This window comes from Mobula hypostoma, chromosome 4 (genome assembly GCF_963921235.1).
Source record: "Mobula hypostoma chromosome 4, sMobHyp1.1, whole genome shotgun sequence".
Lineage (NCBI taxonomy): Eukaryota > Metazoa > Chordata > Chondrichthyes > Myliobatiformes > Myliobatidae > Mobula > Mobula hypostoma.
Genome location: NC_086100.1, coordinates 54,845,757 through 54,867,461, shown reverse-complemented (window position 1 = coordinate 54,867,461; position 21,705 = coordinate 54,845,757). Strand labels below are relative to the sequence as shown.

Here is a 21,705-nt window from a genome sequence, read left to right as displayed (position 1 = left end):
CCACCCTCTGGCTAAAGAAATTCCTTCTTATCTCTGTTCTGAAAGGGATGTCCTTGCACTCTGAGGCTGTGCCCTGTGGTCCGAGACTTTTCCACTATTGGAAACATCCTCTCCACATCCACTTTATGTAAGCCTTTCAATTAACCTTTGTTGGAGGGCATTGTTGAACTGTAGGACAAATTGGTCGAGAACTTTTTGTCTCGCAGACGCTGAGGGTAAGGTCCATTCTTTTATTTGTTTCAGTGAACAAAGCTTGGACTTTGACGACAAAAAGATCCATGTACTGCAGCCTGACTACTGTGTGGATGCCTTGGTTCTGGAGCGTAATCACATTACATTGCACATTTTCTGAATAATTCCGATTAGCTTTATTCACTGCTTGGAATATTTTGTTGTCATATCTTGTTTGATAAGGCATTGAGTATATTGCCCCCATAGTGAACAAGCTTTAATATAATTATGACACATTAAAGATACAGTATTAGGACTTCAATTATTTTGAGACATTATATACTAAATAAATATTCTGTTTCTAGTCTATTTGACTACAACAGAGCAGTACAATTCAAATACAGAAAGGAATAAGGACAAATTAGAATGCTTATGAATAATTGAAAGATAATTGGAATGATTAACTAGTTGATATTAATTATGTAGTAGTAGTTTATGTAACACAAATATCTTCTAAATGTTTCCTTTTTATGTTTTGGAATTATAAATTCAGTTACTTTGGAGTAATTGGAGAAGTCAGTAAAATCCCAGGTTTTTGACACTGACTAACCATGACTTTTACTGGACTTTCTCAAACAAACCAAGGTGTTTTAAAAGTCAGACTAAAATATATCTAGTTTTGATAAGTATGAAGATAAGTTCCTGGCAGTATGGTTTTGTATAATAACCTCTGGGTAGAGGTGTGTGTTATATATTTAAGTAATTGTTTCTTATAGAAAATGATTTGCTTCAGGATGTGGGGATGTGTTGAGAGTGAATTCTTTGTAATTATGATCTTATACAAAAGATTGTGTTCATACAGTTGAAATGTAGTTGATATTATTTCATCTTTCTGTACTTTTTAAAAATTTTCAACTCTGAAAAAACCTTGAGTTTTTTTTCTTGATTTTAGGTAACAGTTTAGTCTGGGCAGAAACAAGTCAAACAGCAATGAGTTACACCCATGTGTCACAGACCCCGTGACGGGGATAAAGAACCAGCAGAGATGGAAAACACTTTGGAGTCTCATATTGCTATAAACTAATAATATTTATTAGTAACTACGCAATACAGTAATATAAATGTAAATAAATCAAACAGGTTAGCAATTATTATATATAAAAGTGAGTGTGGAATATATATGTATGAAAAAAAACAAGCTTCGTTAAGTCTAGGGGTAAAAAGATACAATCTTACGATGTTGAGTAAAGTTCAGTTCAGTTCAGTTCGTGGTATTTAGTTGAGTAGTGATGGAGAGAGAGAGAGAGAGAGAGAGAGAGAGAGAGTGAGTTGAGTCTTCAGGTGAGCTGATCTTCTCGTCGTCCTCCGAAATCCTTTACAAGTCACCGACTGTGACTTTAACTGGGGGAGCGGTCTTCTGTGGTGGAGCTGTTACCCAGGCGAGGGTGGACACATAAACAACTCCCCACCAGTCAACCCCTTCTTCAGCGGTGGAATAGCAATTTGGATCGATCCTCCAAAACCCACTTTCTCTGCGGGCACAACAATGCTCCTTCAGTGTCCAGATCATGTGTCCTGAGGTCTGTATTATCTGACCTCCCATTTATTTCACCAGGCTGAGCATCACCTGTCATTCAAAGAGTCCCTGCCTCCTTTGTCTGTAAAGGAGTGCACAAGCAGGCAACAACTCCTTGGAAGTAACATCAATAACCAGCTGAAAATCATAACATCGAGTGTCCACCGCCTTCGGTCACCATAGCAACCTTCGAGCTGCTCGGTGCTGTCTCCAACTCCAAACTCAGTAAAAACCCAAAGTTACTTCCAATGCCTTAAAGTGACAGTCCAACCGTTAATCTTCGTCTCTCTCTGTCTTTTCAAAAGCAACATATCAGTGGTAAATAACTCTGTCTCTCTCTCTCCTTTCCAAACAAACCATCAATGATAAATGTCTCTCTCCAAACAGTTAATAGGGGTACTCCTGGATCCCCTCACACATGAGAGAATGAAGAGATATCCATTATCCTTCTGTTTGAACAAATTCCTGCCCATAAAATTCATCATGACCACAAGTCATAAAAATAACTTTTTTTCCCAATTCTATTAGTTAGTTTGTAGTAGGATTTGGAAATATTGACATCTGTGATCATGTGATCCAGGTTAATTAATTGACCAACAGTTAGTTAGTTAAAGGCTCCTTAAAATACTGCAGTCCACAGCTAAATACTGCAGTTCCCAAGGCACTGATTACAATCTTATAGGGAGTAATACCTAACAGTGCCATTATCCTCACTTGCTGACCTTGGCATCCTAGATGCCTGTTCAGAGGTTACACTTGTTAACGGCTTGAAATCCTGCCTGCCTTGGACTTTGTAAGCGGATCAATCAGTGTGAGTCTCTGAACCCTCATGGAATGTCCAGTTGCTCATGAGCAAAATTCTTGTCATCATGAACAATTACAAACAATTTGTATTAACAACTTGGCTTCAAGAGAAACTTAACTCATAGTTTGTAATGCATTGCCACAAGTGAATTCTCTCTATCTTGCTAGGGCAATCTTGGGACTGAAAATAGTGAAGTATTGGTGTTGCCTAGGTTAGTTAGAGCTGTGAAGAAAGAAAAGAGAATTAATAATCACCAAAGTGTTTGGCCAGCATCCTTTCAAGGCAATGATTCTGCCATCCTTGCCTGTTTGGATCAAATCCATTAGGATAAATCCAAATTACTCTTGAAAAATAATTTGGTTGGTACTCGAGGTGCCCTCTTATCCTTTGTGCAAATGACAGCACATGAAAATGGAGCTGCTGTGGAGGTGCTTCTCATTACTGCAGAAGTTCATTTAAGAATGATGAAAATGAAGTATGGGAAGGCTGGTATAGGCAAGCCACTTCATTGTATGAAAATGCTACAACTTTCAAGTTTGGGCACATGAAAAGAGGCTCACTACAATTTGGCATGGCCCAGTAGGCTAGGATAATAAATTCCAGCCACAACGAAGGCAGGAGATTTACAATGGATTTTAATATTATAACTTCTCACTTTCCTGTCTGTACTTTAAAAGGCTGTGTGATATAGGAGCAGTATTGGGCATTTTGGCTAATTGAGTCTGCATTGCCATTTCATCACAGCTGATCCATTTCCCTCTCAGCCCCTGACTAATCAAGAATCTGTCAACCTCTGCCTTAAATGTACCCAATGAATTGGACTCCACAGTTGCCTGTGGCAACTAATTCCACAGATTCACCACTCTCTGGCTAAAGAAATTCCTCCTCATATCTGTTGTGTATGGGCATCCCTCTTTTCTGAGACTGCCCTTTGGTTCTAGACTCCCCTACTATAGGATACATCCTCTCCACATCCACTCTATTGAGGCCTTTCAACTTTTGACAGGTTTCAATAAGATCCACCCTCATTTTTCTGAATTCCAGTGAATACAGGGGCAGGGCTGTCAAGCCCTCTGAAATGATATGCCTTTCAATCCTGGAATCATTTTTGTGAACCTTCTTTGAACCCGTTCCAATGTCGGCACATCCTTTCTTAGATAAGGGCCCAAAACTGCTCACAATACTCCAAGTAAAGCCTCACCAGTGCCTTATAAAGCCTCAACATTACATTCTTGCTTTTATATTCTAGTCCTCTTGAAATGAATGCTACGTTGCATTGCCTTCCTCACCACCGACCCAACCTACAAATGAATCTTTAAGGATTTCTGCGTGAAGACTCCAAGTCCTTTTGCACCTCGTATTTTTGAATTTTCTGTCCATTTAGAAAACAGTCTATGCTTTTATTCGTACTACCAAAGTACATGACCATACACTTCCTAACACTCTATTCCATCAGCCACTTTGCTCATTCGCCTAATCTATCCTAGTCCTTCTGTAGCATCTCTGCTTCTTCAACGCTCCACCTACCTTTGCATTATCCATAAACTTGGCCATAAAGCCATCAATTCCATCGTTCAAGTCATTGACATATAATGTAAAAAGAACCGGTCCCATCACAGACCCTTGTGTAACACCACTAGTCACTGGCAACCAACCAGAAAGGGCTCCCTTTATTGTCATTCTTTGCATCCTGCCAATCAGCCACTGTTTTATCCAAGCTGGTATCTTTCTTGTAGTACCTTGGGCTCTTAACTTGATTAGGAGCCTCTTGTGCGGCACCTTGTGAAAGGCCTTCTGAAAATCCAAGTACACAACCTCCACTGATTCTCCTTTGTCGATCCTGCTTGTTATTTCTTAAAATAATTTATCTCAAGTATCACTGCTCATCATAACTACCCAGCCTATTGCAATGCAGTTCTCACTTTATCTCTCTTTTCCTGAGAATCAAGTATTTTAACCCAATCCCAGTTACTTGCAATGTTTACTAAGACATTTTTTAAATCAGTATCATAAGCACTTCTACAGTGGTCTATTTTGGAGGAGCTCTGACTTCTTATGAAAGTACTTCCACAATGCTTCTGGATAGGGAATTCCAGGATTCAAGACAGTAGCAATGAAGGAATGGTGATTTGTTTCACCATTCCAGCAGTGTGCAATTTGTGAGAAACATCCAGGTAATGGCTGAACAGTGGCTGGTCAATTTCAGGTTTCATATGCTAAAATAGAGGAAATGTCTGTCATTAAAAATATCCACTTGTTGAAGCTGCTCATGGTTAAACTACTGGTAGAAGCTCAATGGACAAAGGTTTTGCAAGCACAATATGTATGTGATATTGTTAAAATTGGTAAATGTATTGAGGTACAGTGACAAACCCATCCTGCTTTCATTACAACAAAGCACTGAGATAGTACAAGGTAAGATAATAGCAAAGTGCAGAATAAAGTGTTACCATACAGAGAAAGCACAGTGCGAGTAGGCAGCAAGTTCACAATGAGGTAGATTGTGAGGTCAAGAGTCCATTCTTATCTCACTACGAACTTGTTCGATGGTCTTATAAAAGTGGAATAGAAGCTGTCCTTGAATCTGGTGGTACATGCTTTCAGGCTTTTGTATCTACTACCCAACGGGAAAGGGCAGAACAGAGAATGTCTGGGATAAGTGGAATCTTCGGTTATCCTGGCTGCTTGCCAAGCTAGTGATAAGTATAGACAGAGTTCGCAGAGGGGGCTGGGTTTGGTGATGTGCTGAGCTGTGCGCACGTCTCTGCAGGTTCTTGTGGTCTTGAGCAGAGCTGTTGCAATACCAAGCTGTGATTTACCTAGCTAGGGTGCTTTCTGCTGTGAATTGATATGAAATGATGAGGGCCGAATGAACATGCCAAATGTCTCTAGCCTCTGAGGAAGTAGAGGTGTTGGTGAGCCTTATTGGCTGTGGCATCAGTGTGGTTGGACTAGGACGATCTATTGTTCGTGTTCATTCCTGGGAGTTTGAGCAGCTGTCAACCCTCTCAGCTTCAACGCCATTGATGCATGTAAACAGGAGCAGGGGTACTGCCACCCTCCCTGAAGTCAATAACCCGCTCATTTGCTTTGTTTTCATTGAGGAAAAGGTAGGGTTGCTTTCACAATGTCACATGTTGGCATATCGACAGTTGTGGCAGGCTTGAATGCTATGACAATGTTGAGTGTTAAGTAACATAGATGACAACGGGGCTGGAGTGTTCACTGAGACCTTTGGCCTGAGGTACCCACCTGCTTGAAGCAGACTTCACTTTATACTAATGCCCAAGAAGAACATAGTAACTTGCCTCAGTGACTATTGCCCCGTTGCATTTATATCCACAGTGATGAAGTGTTTTGAGAGGTTGGTGATGAAACATATCCGAACTGACTGGGATCTGAACAAATTGAGGATCCAATTGCACAAGGAATTATTGAGGCCAAGGTCTTGAAGCTTATTGATTAGTTTTGAAAGGATGATGGTATTGAAAGCAGAGCTGTAGTTGATCAAGAGCATCCTGTTGTATGTATCTTTGCTGTCCAAAAGTTTCAGTGTTGAGTAAAGAGCTGATGAGATGGCATCTGCTGTGGACCTGTTTCTTCAGTTGGGAAATTGGAGTTGATCCAAGTCATTTCTCAGGCAGCAGTTTCATCACTAACCTCTCAAAATCAACAGCAGCATCCCATGGATAACTAGTGAATCTGGCAGCAAATAATATTGAAGCAGCATATACAGATTTACATAAACCTTGAAAAGGATACCTTCTCAATTACTGAATAGAATGAACCCTTTTTTAAAAAAAAGGTGGCGAAGTCTACCATAACTGCAGAATCCTCGTATTGTTATTTGTATAAAAATTAATTTCTCATCCTAAATCTGTCTTTCCCATTGATTGTCATTTGTTTCCAGGAACAATGTATTAACATAGAAAAGTAGGCAACTGATTTATTGATAGGAATTCAGATTATGGAAGTTGGTTTAAAATAATAGCAAACACTTTTTTCAAGCATATGTCCCTTCCTTCAGTAGTCTCATTCCCAGGGAATTGATAGGTCAATGCTGATTCAAAGGGAGTCCTTTTTCTTCCATTGGCCTCATTTTATTGAGGGAGTGTCATTCTGAATACAGAGAGTGTTAGTATCGCAGAAAACTAAGCTGCTCTCAGATTTTGCATTGAAAAAAACCATGGTAGAATTTTAATTCCATTTAATAGTTTTTGCTACAATCAAGACTAGCCAGCTGAGTATACCATTTAAGATGCATTTCTCAGTAGATTTTAAAGGCTGCATTCTTTGCATTCCTAGCTCACAACAGTTAAATAGATTGCTGGAAGTGCGTGGTCACAGCAGAAACTTCCATTGCTTTTAATTCTCATTACCATGACTACAGTGTGCTGTGTGTTGCAATACAAAGGCAGCAAGAGCCTTTAGAATAAGTTGATCGTCATTAAGCCTACTGGGACCAGCATGCAGGTAAAATGATATATCACAAATTTACTCATCTTTCTTTTGGTGCAAGCATAGCATTAAAGGGATAGGCTTCTCAACTGTTTAGAGGACGATCTGTTTGTACTGTATAGATATGGCTTCCTTACATTCTGCTCTAGTTTGAACTTCACAGCCAAAATGTACATTATTTTTGTTTCTATAGAACTGACAAAAGAAAGTTTGTCATGAATTTGAGTTTATCGTAACAATAAACAATCCTATGGATCACAGAAAGGAACCTGGGAACTGAAGACTGAGTTACAAATTAATGGTAGTCACGGTAGACTTCTGAGTTTGTGCCGCGTGCTTGTGTCATACTTTTCACTATTAATTTTTGAAAGAGAAAGCTTTATTTTTGCCAAGAATGCTAACCATTAGATAGAAATAATTGATATACTGAATAGAAGTAATGAATGAACAATGATTAATATATAATCTTTTAAAAGAAAAATTTTATCAAAAAATTAATTTATTGCATTTGTATTTAACATCACTTCAAGCTGTTTTTCATGTTGTTATAGTGGTTATGTCCTCAACTTGGTTTTTCAGTAAAACACCTTTGCATGTAGTTTAATTTGTTCTCTTATTTGATTTTACTTTTTTATGTTTAAGTTAGTGACAACTATATTTCTGTAGCAAGGTGACCCAATGCTTGTTTAGAAGTGAGTTTTAAGTAACATTTTAAGATGAGAAGAGATTTACTCTAAAACAAGAAAGCTTGCTGTTAATATCCCAGTATTCAAAATGGGAGAGGATTCTTGCTGGTGAAGTCAAAGAATAGGGAGCTTGAAAGTAATATAAGACACACAGAAACATGGAATATACTTTCAGGGGAGTAAACAGTGGACATTGAAGAACCAAAAGTCCGAAAGATTTAAGTTTATAAACTGTTAAAAGTAGCAACTCAAGGTTAAGTTATAAAGAACTAGTGAGCTACCGAGTATTCAGTGACAGCAGTATCAAGTGTCATGGTGATTTTATGTCAAACTCCAGTGAGACACTATGTGTAGATTATGCCAAGTGTGCTGTAGTATAATGTATTTATACTCCTACTATAATGTCAAAAGAGCTCTGATTTAAAAAGCCATCAATGACATGAAATTGTAACCTAGGTAATCTGTTCTACCTTGTTCCTGTACCATTCAGCAGCACGAGATGGTTGGCAAGTCTCCTCTGATAGCAGTCTTTCACCGGGATATCACCATACTTCTCTGGCTCCATCAGTAACGGCCAGCGAGACATTAGCCAGAACTCTTCTGCATTATCTTTGGGTACTCTGCGAAGATCCAAACTTGGCCCTGCTTATTTCTTGTCCTCTTGTTTTCTCTTGGTAATGCCGCCCATTTCCATGTCTACAGGTGGAATTGGATGCCAGCCTTTTTGGATGATTCCACCTCACCAATAACTCTAGACTCTCTCAGAATTTGTCTGATATTCCGTAATAGGTAAACAGAAACTTCTTGAAATTAAACATTAGGGAGATCAATTTCACTGAACTCTATCATAAGCCATTCCCCCTAGCCACCGTCTTTGTTTGTTTCTCTGGCAAGAGTCAGAAACTAAACTATACTGCTTGCAGTCTTAATCACATATCTCAGCCCAAGCTGAGCTTGAGCCTGTCTCCATGCTCAGCATACTTGCCTTACTTCTGCTTGTATTAGAGGTGTCCTGAAGAAGGATCTTGGCCCAAAATGTCGATTGGTTATTCATTGCCATAGGTACTGCCTGATCTACTGAGTTCATCCAGCATTTTGTGTGTGTTGCTTTCTAGTATTATTTGACTCTGCCATGTTTCATTGCATCTATTGTATAAATTTCCATCCATGAACTTGTTTTCTTTAGGCCTGGTTATTTCAATGTGCCTTAGCTGGCCTTCCTCTTTCTTCTCTTAGTAAACTTGTTACCTTGACCAAAGTCTCACCATGTTCTGTTCACCCTCAATGCTCTGCCATATCATTCTTAGGCTTCCATTTAAACAGTGCCTTGCTTTTTACTTAAAAGCTAATCAGCTTTAATATTGACAATAGTTAGGCTTTTCGTTCTAAGTATTGTTAATGATTGTGAAGGTCAAGCTCACTTGTAATAAGGTATCAGTAAAATTCAAAGTACTTGGAAAAGAGTTCTATAATGTATGACTACTTGAGTTTCTTTAATGCCTGTACTATAACAAAATGGTTAGGGCAATTGTAATTGTCAAAGAAATTCATTGGCCCAAGCTTTTATACTAGAACTTTTAACAAATTGGAGGTGTACTTTTGGATTCAGCGACTACATTCAATAACTTGCTCTCTTCATGTACTTTATGGACATTTTGAGTCTGTCCTCATCAAAATGAAATGATCTTCATGGGTTGGAAATAGCTTGAAATCTACTTTTAGTATAAAAGTACAAAATATGTAGCTTAAAATATTATCAATATTCAATATAGCACTATAGTGAAAATATTAGATTGTTTATCTTGCAGACACTTTAAAAATACTGTAACAATGAGCAAAATGACTAGCACTGGAAAATGGGCACAAGGTTAACAATGAACAATCTTGCCTGTTGTAGGCCGAATGAAAGGTGGTGACGGATCAGCATTTAGGAGGGAGATTGAAAACCTGGCTGAGTGGTGGCACAACAATAACCTCCTATTCAATGTCAGCAAGACCAAGGAGCTGACTATTGACTTCAGGAGAGGGAAACCAGAGGTTCATGAGCCAGTCCTCATTGGAGGATCAGAGGTGGAGAGGGTCAGCAACTTTAAATTCCTGGGTGTTACAATTTCAGAGGACCTGCCCTGGACCCAGTATGTAACTGCAACTGCGAAGAAAGCATGGCAGCACCTCTGTTTCCTTACTAGCCTGTGGAGATTTGGCATGACATTGAAAACTTGGACAAACCAAATAGATTGTAGTGGAGAGTATATTGACTGGATCATAGCCTGTTACGGAAACACTGATGCCTTTGAACAGAAAATCCTACAAAAAGGGTGGATTCAACCCAATACATCATGGATAAAGCCCTCCCAGTCATTGAATACATCTTCATGAAATGCTGTCACAGGAGAGCAGCGTCCATCATCAGTGATTCCCCCCGCCCCCGCCCCCCCCCCCCACCACCACCCAGGCCATGCCCTCTTCTCACTGCTGCTATCAGCTAGAAAGTACAAGAGCCTTAGGACATGCACCATCAGGTCCGGAAACAGTTACTTCCTGTCAGCAATCAGGCTCTTGAATAAGAGAGGATAACTGTACCCACCTGACCATCATTGAAATGTTCTTATAAACAATAATCTCACTTTAAGGACTCTTTACCTCATTATCACACATTCTCAATATTTATTGCTATTTATTTATATTTGCATTTGCATGGTTTGTCATCTTCTGCACTCCTGTTCATCTTTGATCTAGATTTGCTGAGTATGCCCACAGGAAAATTAATCTCAGGGTTGTATATGGTGACAAATATGTACTTTGATAATAAAATCTACTTTACTTTAATGGCATTTAAGAAACCCTTAAGATAGGCACATGGATGACAGAACAATGGAGGACTATGAGGAGAGAAAGTTTAAAAAGTTGGTACAAAATCATGGACCGAAAGACCTGTGCTGTGCTGTAGTATTCTATAATCCCACTGCTAAATCTACAGTGAGGGATTTGATAATGTAGCCAGCAAGAGGAGACTGATGGTTATGCCCAGTGAATTGGTTGCTGCACCAGCAGGGCTTCCGGAAAGCCCATGATCGAGTGCAGGAGCCTGGTGGAGTCCAGCAGCAGCTGGGAATAGACACTCAGTTGGAGCCCATCTTTTCCAGCATGAAGCAGTGGAGACCTCCACTGTGGAGGAAGCTGCATTTTGCATCTGCTGCCTCAGCTGTCATCAGAATATTGGACAGCTGTTGTCATGGATGTGTGTTTAGAGCGTCTTTGGGGGCGGTAAGAGCAGTCAGCCAACCAGTATTTCAGCAGGTTACTAAGTTCACTGCAGCTTCACAACAGGGTGTTGGAGTAGCAGTGGTGCAACAATTTGCTGTCATCTCCGATCCCAGCATTACCCCTCTACCAGTGACCTTGTTGCTAACCAATCAGGCTAACGGCTAAGGTGGGGCTGTTCGGTCTGAAGTTAAGCCTACTAGGTGTCATCCTGCAGGGACGTCTGCAGTCTTATCTACAGTGGGTCAGTAGTTTTACCCCCAGACAAGTTGTGTCAAAGACAAAAGGACATGGAAATTACAGGGTGATGAGATGACATTTGTATTTTTGTTTATATAACTTTGCTTTAATTTTTGCAGTATGGCTGGGCAGGCCCTGTGCTGAGTCAACAAAATGGAAGGTACTTTGTGAGCCATTAATAGAAGAGCATTGAAGGTTATGTTCATTGGTATGACTGTAAGATTTGTTAATCACAGGCTAAACAATACTGCTCACTGCTCAGCTGTTGAGAAGTGAGGTTATGCAACATTTCTGTCGTCTGGAGAGCGTGACAAGACTCCCTCTAGTGAGCATACAAGGGCAGTCCAGGCAGCAGAGAGTCAGTTTCAATTCAACAGTGGGTTTGTTCTGTCATTGTAGATGGAAGCATGAACACTATTGGAGACTGGATTTGTATGCTCTGTGTAAAGTGTTCCAAACACTTTACTTTGCTCTGAAATCTCAGTCTTGTATGGTGCAATGTATGAGACTGCGGGATGGATCCTGGTCCACCAATGGACTGCAGTCGTAGGACAAAGAAGGTTCAGACGATGCCACTCAACACCATTGAGAGTCCTATAACCAGTCAGTTATAGCCTCGCTCAGCTTGCTACCCTCTTGGAACAGTCTGCCTCTGGTCTGATTTTGGCATACAGTATTTCTCCGGCTTGGAAAGGGCCCAACATACAGAACTGGACAATGGCCGTCACTTTGTTACTCTCAGGCACTCTGACAATTGTCCTGGCATAGTTTTGGCGTTGGAGTTGTGGTCGCAATAAGTGGCATGACTCAGCAGGGCTCCATTAGTGAACCAGGGGGTGCTTCGTGCATTGTTATTTGCAAAGGAAAGTGTGAATTTTTCAAGACAACCTTTTGGTGAGTAAACCTTTTGCTAAAAGTCCTTATTCCTCTGTGGGTCCTGTTATGTTTTGTAACTCCAGAAACTAATTGAAATTAAACACTGGAGCTGGGATATTTATCTACTTAGTTTTCCTTTTCCTTTCCTTTTTTTCCCCGTGAGGCATTCACATATGACATGCTGCTGTAATGACTTAGCCATTTATGTACTTCTTACATATAACCCATAGTGAATCATATAAACAGTGGATACTTAATCAAACAATGTATATAGCATATTACTCAAATATTACTGAGGTATTAAATACACTGCACCCCTCCCTGTTTAGCTATAAACTGCAACTCAATATTTAAGTACATGTACAGGAAGAGAGTGCCCAAGACTTTTGCATAGTTCTGTATTTGTCAATATGAAGCAGAGATCAATTTTGTAAATATGGTGAGAGCAAAGGATGTTGGGAATGGAGAGGGTGGAGCACCAAGGAAGGGGTGTGGGATAGGTAGCAGAGGAGCAACAGGGGCAGGGGGTAGCACGGGTGCAGACCCACCCAGCCTTGAGACACCAGGCATGGTCACTTGATTCCAAACAATTGGTTTATTGATCATCATAGAATGTTTCTCTGGTGCTGCCCACTCCCTTCCATCTCTCCTTTTTCCCAGCTATGATTCTCCCCTCCCTGCTCCCTCCCTACTCTCAGCCTGCAATAGGGACCCATATCAGAATCAGGTTTATTATCACTCAAGCGTTATGCAATTTGTTTTTTTTGCGATAGTTGTACAGTGCAATACTTAAAATTACTACAGTACTGTGCAATAGTAATAGATGTGGCAACCCCGAATGACAATAACAAAGAAAAGAAAGAAGTTGGGGAAATACCAAGGCTTGAAAGAGCAGGTAGAAAGGATGTGGAAATTTAAAGCCAGAGTAATCCCGGTGGTGGTAGGATCACTTGGGGCTGTGACCCTGGACTGGGAGAGTGGCTCCAACAAATGCCGGGAACAACATCTGAGTCCTCAGTCCTGAAGAGCCCACTACTAATACATATATATTATGGTAAATTATCCCATTATGGCCTAAGGATTTAAATGCTATGGAGGATTTCTTAGTCTTGTGGGATAACATCTTTCCTGACAAGGGGGCTCACTGTGGTTGACAGGTGAGACTTGTGGCTGTGAAACAACCTCAGGTTCTGGAGCCTTCTCTATGGTGGTAGTAGGAGTGGACTCTTGGACTGCAGTAAGTGGTTCTGACAGCTCTGAACGCTTCTCTTCTCTAACAATTAACACTGCTCTGGTAAACTAATCGATATGTTGTCTCCAGATGTTATCGGATGCGATCTCCTATACGGAGGGGAATAGTCCAGTTCTGTCCTTAATCTTTCCAAGTACCACTTTTGATCATCATGTAGTCCCTTGGCTGGACTACTTGTCCAAGAGTGAAACAGCGAGCCTCCTTATACGAGTTGCCCTCAGTTTGTATCAGCTGTTTGTTTTGGCCACTGCTCCAGAGATTGGGTTTGAGGAGATCCAAGTGTGAGCACAAGGGACAACTCATAACTGTTGAGTTGTTGGTCGTGGAGTGTGCTGCATTGTGATATGCAAGGAGGAAATTGGTGAGCTTCTGATACTGTGTAGTGAGTTCTGCTGACATTGCTCACAGTGCATTCTTAAGACTGGACAAACCTTTCCATCAGACCATTGTGGCTGGGTGGTTTGGTGCAGATGTAATACAGTATGTCTTATTCCATTCATTTTCAGGAATGACTGAAACTGTTCTGCAATAAGCTATGGTCCATTGTCACTGACTTAAGTGTTCTTAACAGTTGTAGAGAAGAGGCTTCTCAACACATCAACAGTGTGCGCGGCTGTAGTGGAGACTATCGGGAACAGTTCTGGCCACTTTGTAGCTGCATCTGCTGCTACCAACAAATTGATGCCCATGAATGGTCCGGAAAAATCCACATGAATCCTCTGCCAGGGCAACGCAGACCATTCCCAGGGATGGAGAGGCACTGCTCTTGGTCATTTCTGAATGAGTTGGCATCCCGAACAGTGCGTGGCAAACTGCTCGATCCGCTGACCTATCCCAGTCCACCAGGCAAAGCTTTGAGTCAATGCTTTCACATTAACCATGCCTCGATGACCAGCATGTAGCTCCTCCAACACTTTAGAGCTCAGCTTAGATGATAACAACAGCTCTCAATCTCTGTCAAGGGCAAGTTTATCCCATAAAAATGGGTGAACTGGAATTTCTGCTGCAAATTCCAGCCATTTTGGGTTGCCGTGTGGACCTGAGATAGTGTGGGGTCTTTTCTGGTTTCACTTTGGATCAACTCTAGGCAGATAGGGAGACTTGTAATTTACATTCAGGAGAATACATCAAGAGGAGTGTCCTCTTTTGTAAATTTTGCAGTTACTTCCTTTTCCAATAGTAAACGGGATAATCCGTTATCATTTTCATGATTAGTTGTCAACTTGAATTCGATCTTGTAATCGTGTCCTTCAAGAAACAGACCCAAAATCTGCATTTTGAAATCTGCATCTTCAATCCACTGATAGAAACTTCTGTCTGTGGATTGAAGATGGACACAAGTGGTTGACGATCAGTAATAAGAGTAAACTCTCTCCCGTACAGGTACTGGTTGAAATGTTTTACACCCCAAAACAGACTCAAGGCCTCTCTGTCAATCTGTGCATAATTTCTCTCTGCGGTGGTAATGGAATGTTATGCAAAGGCTTTGGCGTTTGGCAAAGGTGCTGACTTCCATCGCTCATAACTTATGATATGACTGCACCAATAACATAAAGTGAGGTGTCACAGGCAAACTACACTGGATGATGTGAATCATAATGAGTGAATACAGTGTCTGACATCATTTCCTTTGTCTTTTAGAAAGCTAACTTGCACTGCTTTGTCCATTGCCATTTCTTCCCGATCTGTAGTAATGAGTTCAAGGGGTGGAGCACAGTAGCCAGGTTCGGTAGGAACCTGTTTTAGTAATTGACAAATCCTAAAAAAGACCACAACTGTGACACATCCTTTGGCCTTGGGGCAACCACTACTGCTTGAATTTTCTTCGTACACTTGTGTAATTTTTGTGCATCAATGGTGTGACCACAGTAAGTGATGCTTGGTTTAAAGAATTCACACTTGTCATTGTCATGCTCTGAGCCCATAATCTTCTAATAATTTTAACGCTGTCTTGAGATTTTGGAGATGTTCCTTGTCATTCTCACTGGTAACAATAATGTCATCCAGATAACAGTGTGTGCCTGGGCAGCCTTGCAGTACCTGGTCTATAGATTTTTGCCAGAGTGCAGGTGCAGATGCTACTCCAAAAATAAGCCTATTATAACAATAAACCCCTTTGTGAGTGTTTATATTGAAAACCACATTGAACCCTTCTTTCATCTCCATCTGTAGATAGGCCTCAGCTAAGTCCACTTTGGTGAAGTTTTCCCTCCAGAAAGACGTGCAAAGATTTCCTGTATACTTTCATTACAGGGTTGATAGTGACCTTGAAATCACCACAGATCCTGACGGACCCATCCTTCTTGGCTACTAGGACCACTGGTGTTACCTATGGGGTCTTCTCAAACTCGCAAAGAATTCCTTCAGCCTCAATACGGTCTAGCTCACTGGCTGCTTTATCACGGATGGTATCAGGAACCGGATGGGTTTTGTCAAACTTGGGTGTGCTATTTTCACATAACACTATTTTACCCTTGATGTGTTTGAGATTCCAGTGCTATCCTTGAACACTGCTGTACCTTTACTGCTCTGCTGTACTGTCCCAGTTGTCTTATTGCAGGGGATGTGACATGCAAATGGTGGATGCATCTCCAATCAAGTTGCAGTTATCTCTGCCAAACACAAATCCACAATGTGGCTCTCCTGTCTTTACCACGTACAAGCCCGATGTGGCTTGTTGGTTGTTGTATTTTACTGTTACGAATGTCATTCCCTTTCTCTAGTATAAGTTCTTAGTTAGATATCTGCAAGCTACAGTTCAGTATCTGACATGCTGTTCAAACTCATTTTGTGGAATGACTGATACAGCCAACCAGTGTCTGATTCCATTTTAATTGATATGCCGTTCACTTCTGCTGTCAGGCATACAGACTTGGCTCATTAGCTAACTGCAAACAGCCACGTGCTTCAGTGATGAGAAAGCCACCTTCCATAAGCAACTCATATCTAGGGTTGGTATGATTTGGGTTCAAACAAACAGGAAAGTTGGAATGGCCGGGGAGGAATGTGAATTGTCGTGAATGCTTTGTAAATACTGCCCCATGCAAAGTTATTGTTCACAGAAAACTAACAGATTGTACACCGGCATAAAATTACAAAGGAAATATATTTACTAATATCTCAAAGTTAACAAACAACAGAAAAAATAAAAAATAAAAGGGCCCACTACAGTTAAACCAGTCTAAATGTGCACATGAACATTGGAGCTCATTTCTGGAGTAGTCGGATACATCACTTTATTCACGTGCAAAACCCACATTCTGCACGAAAGACAACAACCACAGTCCACAGTTTGAACCTCCCTCGAAGAGCATCTGGAATGAACTGGCTAATTCAGGAGTATTGGCACTTCCTCCTTGGAGCCTTTCATCTGCACAAAGTACTTCTTACAACAGGGTCTCCCCTTCACCCAGTACTCTGTGAGCATCTTCCCTTGTGCTCCGTTCCGCAGCTCCCGCCGAGAAGCCCTCAAACCAGACTACTATCCTTCAGTAATCTGATCCTGCCCAACTCTCTGAAATCTTCCATCACATTCTTCTGGGCATAAAGTTAAAGCACGTACCTAGACAAACCCAATTGGCTGACACAACATTCCTAAGTAGGACAATAATGGCTCCTTTAGCTGAAGTCAAAACACTCTTACTAACAGGCTGCTTTTGCAGAAAACTGCTGAAATAAAAATACCTCACAGTATAGCAGTAACCAGAGGATTATCTTAACCAAGGCATTACATTAGTTTTCACATTGTAAATCTTAGGGCTCCCCACTCCTGTGTTCCTCTCATCATAATTAGATTTTTCATCAACAGCATGAAATCTAAAATGTTCTGCAATGGTTTTGACTCTAAATGTTCCTGCATTACATTCACAGTATGTACAAAAGCTCATTTCGACTGGTTAGCTTGGAGCAGTTAAACTTCTAAGTGTACCCCTCTCACTGGGGCTTGTACAGCAATTTGGCTCGTTAGCTAACTCTGTTAACAACCATGTAACTCAGCAGTGAGAAGGACACCTCTCATAAGCAACATACGGTTAGGGTTGTTATGATATGGGGTTCAGTCAAACAGAAACATCGGGATGTTCTGATTAAAAGAACCTCAATTTGAACAAATGCTGTGTAAATGCTGCCCATACACAGCTACTGGTGGCCCAGAAATGACCAGCATAAAATTATAAAGGAAGTATATTTACTAATTTTTAACTTTATCAAGTAGTTAACAGAGAAAGGAAGGTAAAAGGGCCCATAACAGTTACATCAGTCTAAATATGCACATGAACTTTGGAGCTCGTTTCTGTAGTAGCTGGATGTATCACTTTACTCATGGCGCTGAATTCTCATCACCACCCACAGGTAGAACTTCCTTTCTTGAAATCCTCTGCCTCATGAAGCACTCCTTGCAATCCGGTCTCCCCTTCAGATGGGATCCTCCAGGCATCTTCCCTGGTGCTCTTCTCTCCATACCTCCTGCCAAAAGACCTCAAACCAGACTACTGTCCTTCAGAAAACTCTTTCTGCCAGCTCGCTGGAGAATGTTCCATGCCATCCCACTCCTGACCAGCTGACGTAACAGTCCTAAGCTAGAGAACATGGCTCTTTAACTTTAGCCAAAGCCAAAACACAGCAGGACAAACTGTTCATACAGAAAACTGCTAAAATGAAATACCTCACAGCATAGCAGTAGAAATTTTAAGCAGGGCATTACATAAGCAAATTATGCTTCTTTACCCCACTGCATTCAGCAACACTGGCAATCGTTTTTCATTAGCTATTCAATTTTCTTTGAAGTACTACTCAATTCATTCAATATACATCATCCAGCTATCTTTTATGCAATCAAACGCATCTATCTTTCCAATGTAGCCAGCTATTTCTGCTTTTTTAAAATTTATTATTATTACCTAGTACTCACTGCTTATGAACTGGTGATCGTACTCATTGCTTGTTAATTTAATTAGTTTTTTTGCTTTTTTAAAAAATTCGATCGTCTCTTCCCCCTTTCCGAAGAGAAATGTGCTGTGCTTCCACTGCATGGTAGTCATCTTGGGTTCATTTTAAAACTTCCTCATCGCCACTGTTATGGTTTGTAACTCCAGAAACTAATCAAAAGAAAAACACAGGAGCTGGATACTTGTCTACCGAGGTTTTTTTCCTTTTGTTTATGTAAGGTGCTCACTTACGTTGTGGTGTAGTAACGCAGTGCTCCCCAACCACCGGGCCGCAGACTGGTACCAGGCCGCAAGGCATGTGCTACCGGGCCTTGAGAAAATGATATGATTTGGCGATATGAGTCAGCTGCACCTTCCCACATTCCCTGTCACGCCCACTGTTGGAACTTGTACGCACGCGAGGTCATGTCCCGCATGTCATCCATGTTAGTGCGGGAAGGAGATCAACTCCTCGAGCTTGCAAATGACGGCGGGTTGAAAAGTATGTTTGATATAACATCTCTGCAGGCATTCTGGATCAAAGTCAAGGCTGAATATCCTGAGATAGCCATGAAAGCACTGAAAACGTTGCTTCCATTTCCAACATATCTCTGCAATGAATGCAACGAAAACTAAATTGTGGAATAGACTGGACAGAAGGAACCTCCTTTGAGTATCGCTGTCTCCCATCACCCCTTGATAGGACCGTCTTGTTACAGGGAAACAAGCCCAGGGCTCCCACTGATTCAGTGATATTGGTGAGTTGCAATGATTTTATATGTTCATACGGGGAAAATATGCGCTGTGTGTTTAATATCCAAAACATTATATCTAAAATATTATGATGCTATTGACTTATAGGTGACTTATATAACCATATAACAATTACAGCACGGAACAGGCCATTTCTGCCCTTCTAGTTCGTGCCGAACGCTACTCTCACCTAGTCCCACCAACCTACACTCAGCCCACAACCCTCCATTCCTTTCCTGTCCATAAACCTATCCAATTTTTCTTTAAATGATAATATCGAACCTGCTTCTACCACTTCTACTGGAAGATCGTTCAACGCTTACTTCAAGATCCCCTGTCCTCCCCTGATAATTGACTTATCACTATATTCATGCGAGGAAAATATGCACTGTGTGTTTAATATTAAATTCGTTAGATTAACCCTTTTAGAAACGAAATTTAGTGTATTAGCCACTTATCACCTATATTCTGGTCATGATTAACATCCACCCCTCCCCCCTGAACAGAGAAACAGAATCGCCAAAAACGATTTGTAGAGTCACGCATGCGCACTGGTGCCCGCGCAAGGCTCCATGGTCATTGTAGTCTTTCTTGGGGTAAACACAACGTTTTGACTGCTACTCTTGTCCGTTGGCAACCCTACCGCCCCCCCCACCCCCCCGGGTTGGCCGGTCCGCAAGAATATTGTCAATAATAAACCGGTCCACAGTGCAAAAAAGGTTGGGGACCCCTGTAGTAAAGTATGTCATTCACGTACTGTTTACATACAGTATACCCCATGATGAATTACGTAAACAAAGAGTGCTTAATCAAACAGCAAATTTACATTATTACCCAAATATTACTGAAATACGAGCTACACTATAGTTCCCACACCTCAGAACCTGTAAAATTGCAGAGGAAGTCAAGAACTGCCTAAGAAGCTAAAGATATTGATAAGTTAGTTGTAGCTCAGTAGTGCTGTGAACAAAAAAGTATATCAAGCTGAGTGTCAGTGTCCTTAAGTATGGAACGTTCAGAGAGTGCTGCACCTGCTTTGTCTTTGTGTTGCCGTGACATTTTACTCGACACTCATTTGAAATGCTTGCTTCTGTACAACATAGCACTTCCAGTTTGCACCAACATGTAAGTACATTCTGTTTGTAGTTGTTATTTGGTTTATCTTGAGTGGTGGGAGGGGGAAGAAATTCTACCACATTGGACATGTACAGTATATGATGCTCTAAATATATTTCTAAACACACACTAATAAATAAGATGATCTTTCATAGAAGAGAATGTGCTGTGCATTTGATATGGTTTCTATTTTTACAGGTGTCAGTAAGTTGATTTTATCCATGTTGGAAAAGACACTGAAATCATTCATTATGGGATCCATGCAGTATTGCAATGGATGATATTAAAACACTGATGACAAAGTACAATTATTATAAGTGGAAAGATCGAGAGGAAACTAGTTCTATAATTCATATGAATGTATATAACTACATCAGACTTTTGAATTTAGTTTGAATTGGGGAACCAATATCCTTGCCAGAAGTTTTACTAGTGCTGCTTAAGGGATTAAACAATTTTAGCAGGAGGATGGGAGCCAGAGACCCAGGTTAGAAAGTGTAGGGATTGAGAGAAAGGTAGATGACACAAGCAGTAAGAAAAGTTATAGATACAATGAAATGGATGGGTTGAAGTATGTATGTTAATGCTAGGAGATTTGTGGATAAGGGTTACGAGCTTGGAGCATAGGTCAGTACATGGAACTATGATCTTGTGACCATAGTGGCCTTGGTTGAGGGAGGCTCAGGAATGGATGCTTAATGAGGGTTTTGATGTCTTAGTATAGGGAGAAAAGGAGGTAATGGGTGGGGGGAGAACAGTGCTGTTATTCAGGGACAATATCACAGCTGCATTCAAAGGGGATATCATGGAAGCTCATCTACTAGTTCTGCAAGGATCGAGCAATAGAAGATAGATGCAATCACTCTAATGGGATTAGTGCAGAGTCCCTCCTCGCTTCCAAAAGCTATTTCAATACTGTCTTGAGGAACAGATGTTCAGACAGATTTGTAAGATATAAAAACAACAAAGTTTGTTGTTATGGGTGACTTCAACTTCCCAAGTATAGATTGGGACCAAGGATTTTCAATGAGGCAGAATGTGGTGCACCCAGAGGATTTCTTAAATCAATACGTAGATACTCCAACAAGAGGAGGGTCTGTACTGGATAATATGCTTGGCCAGGTAACTGGCTTCTCGGGGAGAACAGTTAGTGAACAGTGACCTCAACTCTTTAAGTTTTAAGATACCTGTAGATAAGGATCAGTATATACTTTGTGAGAGAGAATTAAGTTGGAGCAGGGTAAATCATGAGTGTTGGGCAGGAACTAGGGGCAGTTAATTGGGAATATCTGTTATTAGGGAAGTTCATATTTGACATATGGAGAGTGTTTAAAGACCAACTGCACGGAGTACAACACAGATATGTTCCAATAAGAAGGAAGGACAAGGATAGCAAGGTCAGGGAACCTTGGATGTTGATAGAGGTGGTGAGTTAAGTCAAAAAGAAAAAGGAAGCATATGTAAGGGTTAGAAAGTTAAAGTCAATCAGCCTTGAGGTCACAAAGACAGAAAAGAATCCAAGGGAATTAGGAAAACCAAGAAGGACTGTGATTGATCATTGGCAAATTGAATTAAAGAGAATC

General features: G+C 40.8%; 1 protein-coding gene across 13 annotated transcripts in view; it reads left to right on the top strand.

Moving 5' to 3' along the window:
- Nucleotides 1–21,705, top strand: part of veph1 (ventricular zone expressed PH domain-containing 1) — a 247,776-nt gene that overhangs the window by 2,429 nt on the left and 223,642 nt on the right. For 8 of the 13 annotated variants that reach the window (XM_063045817.1, XM_063045810.1, XM_063045814.1 and 5 more), the window contains exon 2: nt 18,782–19,011. The exons of 1 other annotated variant lie outside the window; for it this stretch is intronic. Coding sequence is in view for 1 of the 12 variants with exons in the window: in XM_063045818.1 (XP_062901888.1) it covers nt 7,020–7,025 (6 nt within the window). In the remaining 11 variants the exon portion in view is untranslated. Of the gene's footprint in view, nt 1–6,703; nt 7,026–11,977; nt 12,095–18,781; nt 19,012–21,705 lie in introns of those variants that run through there. 4 more of the 13 variants (XM_063045818.1, XM_063045815.1, XM_063045811.1 and 1 more) reach the window with 3 other exon arrangements.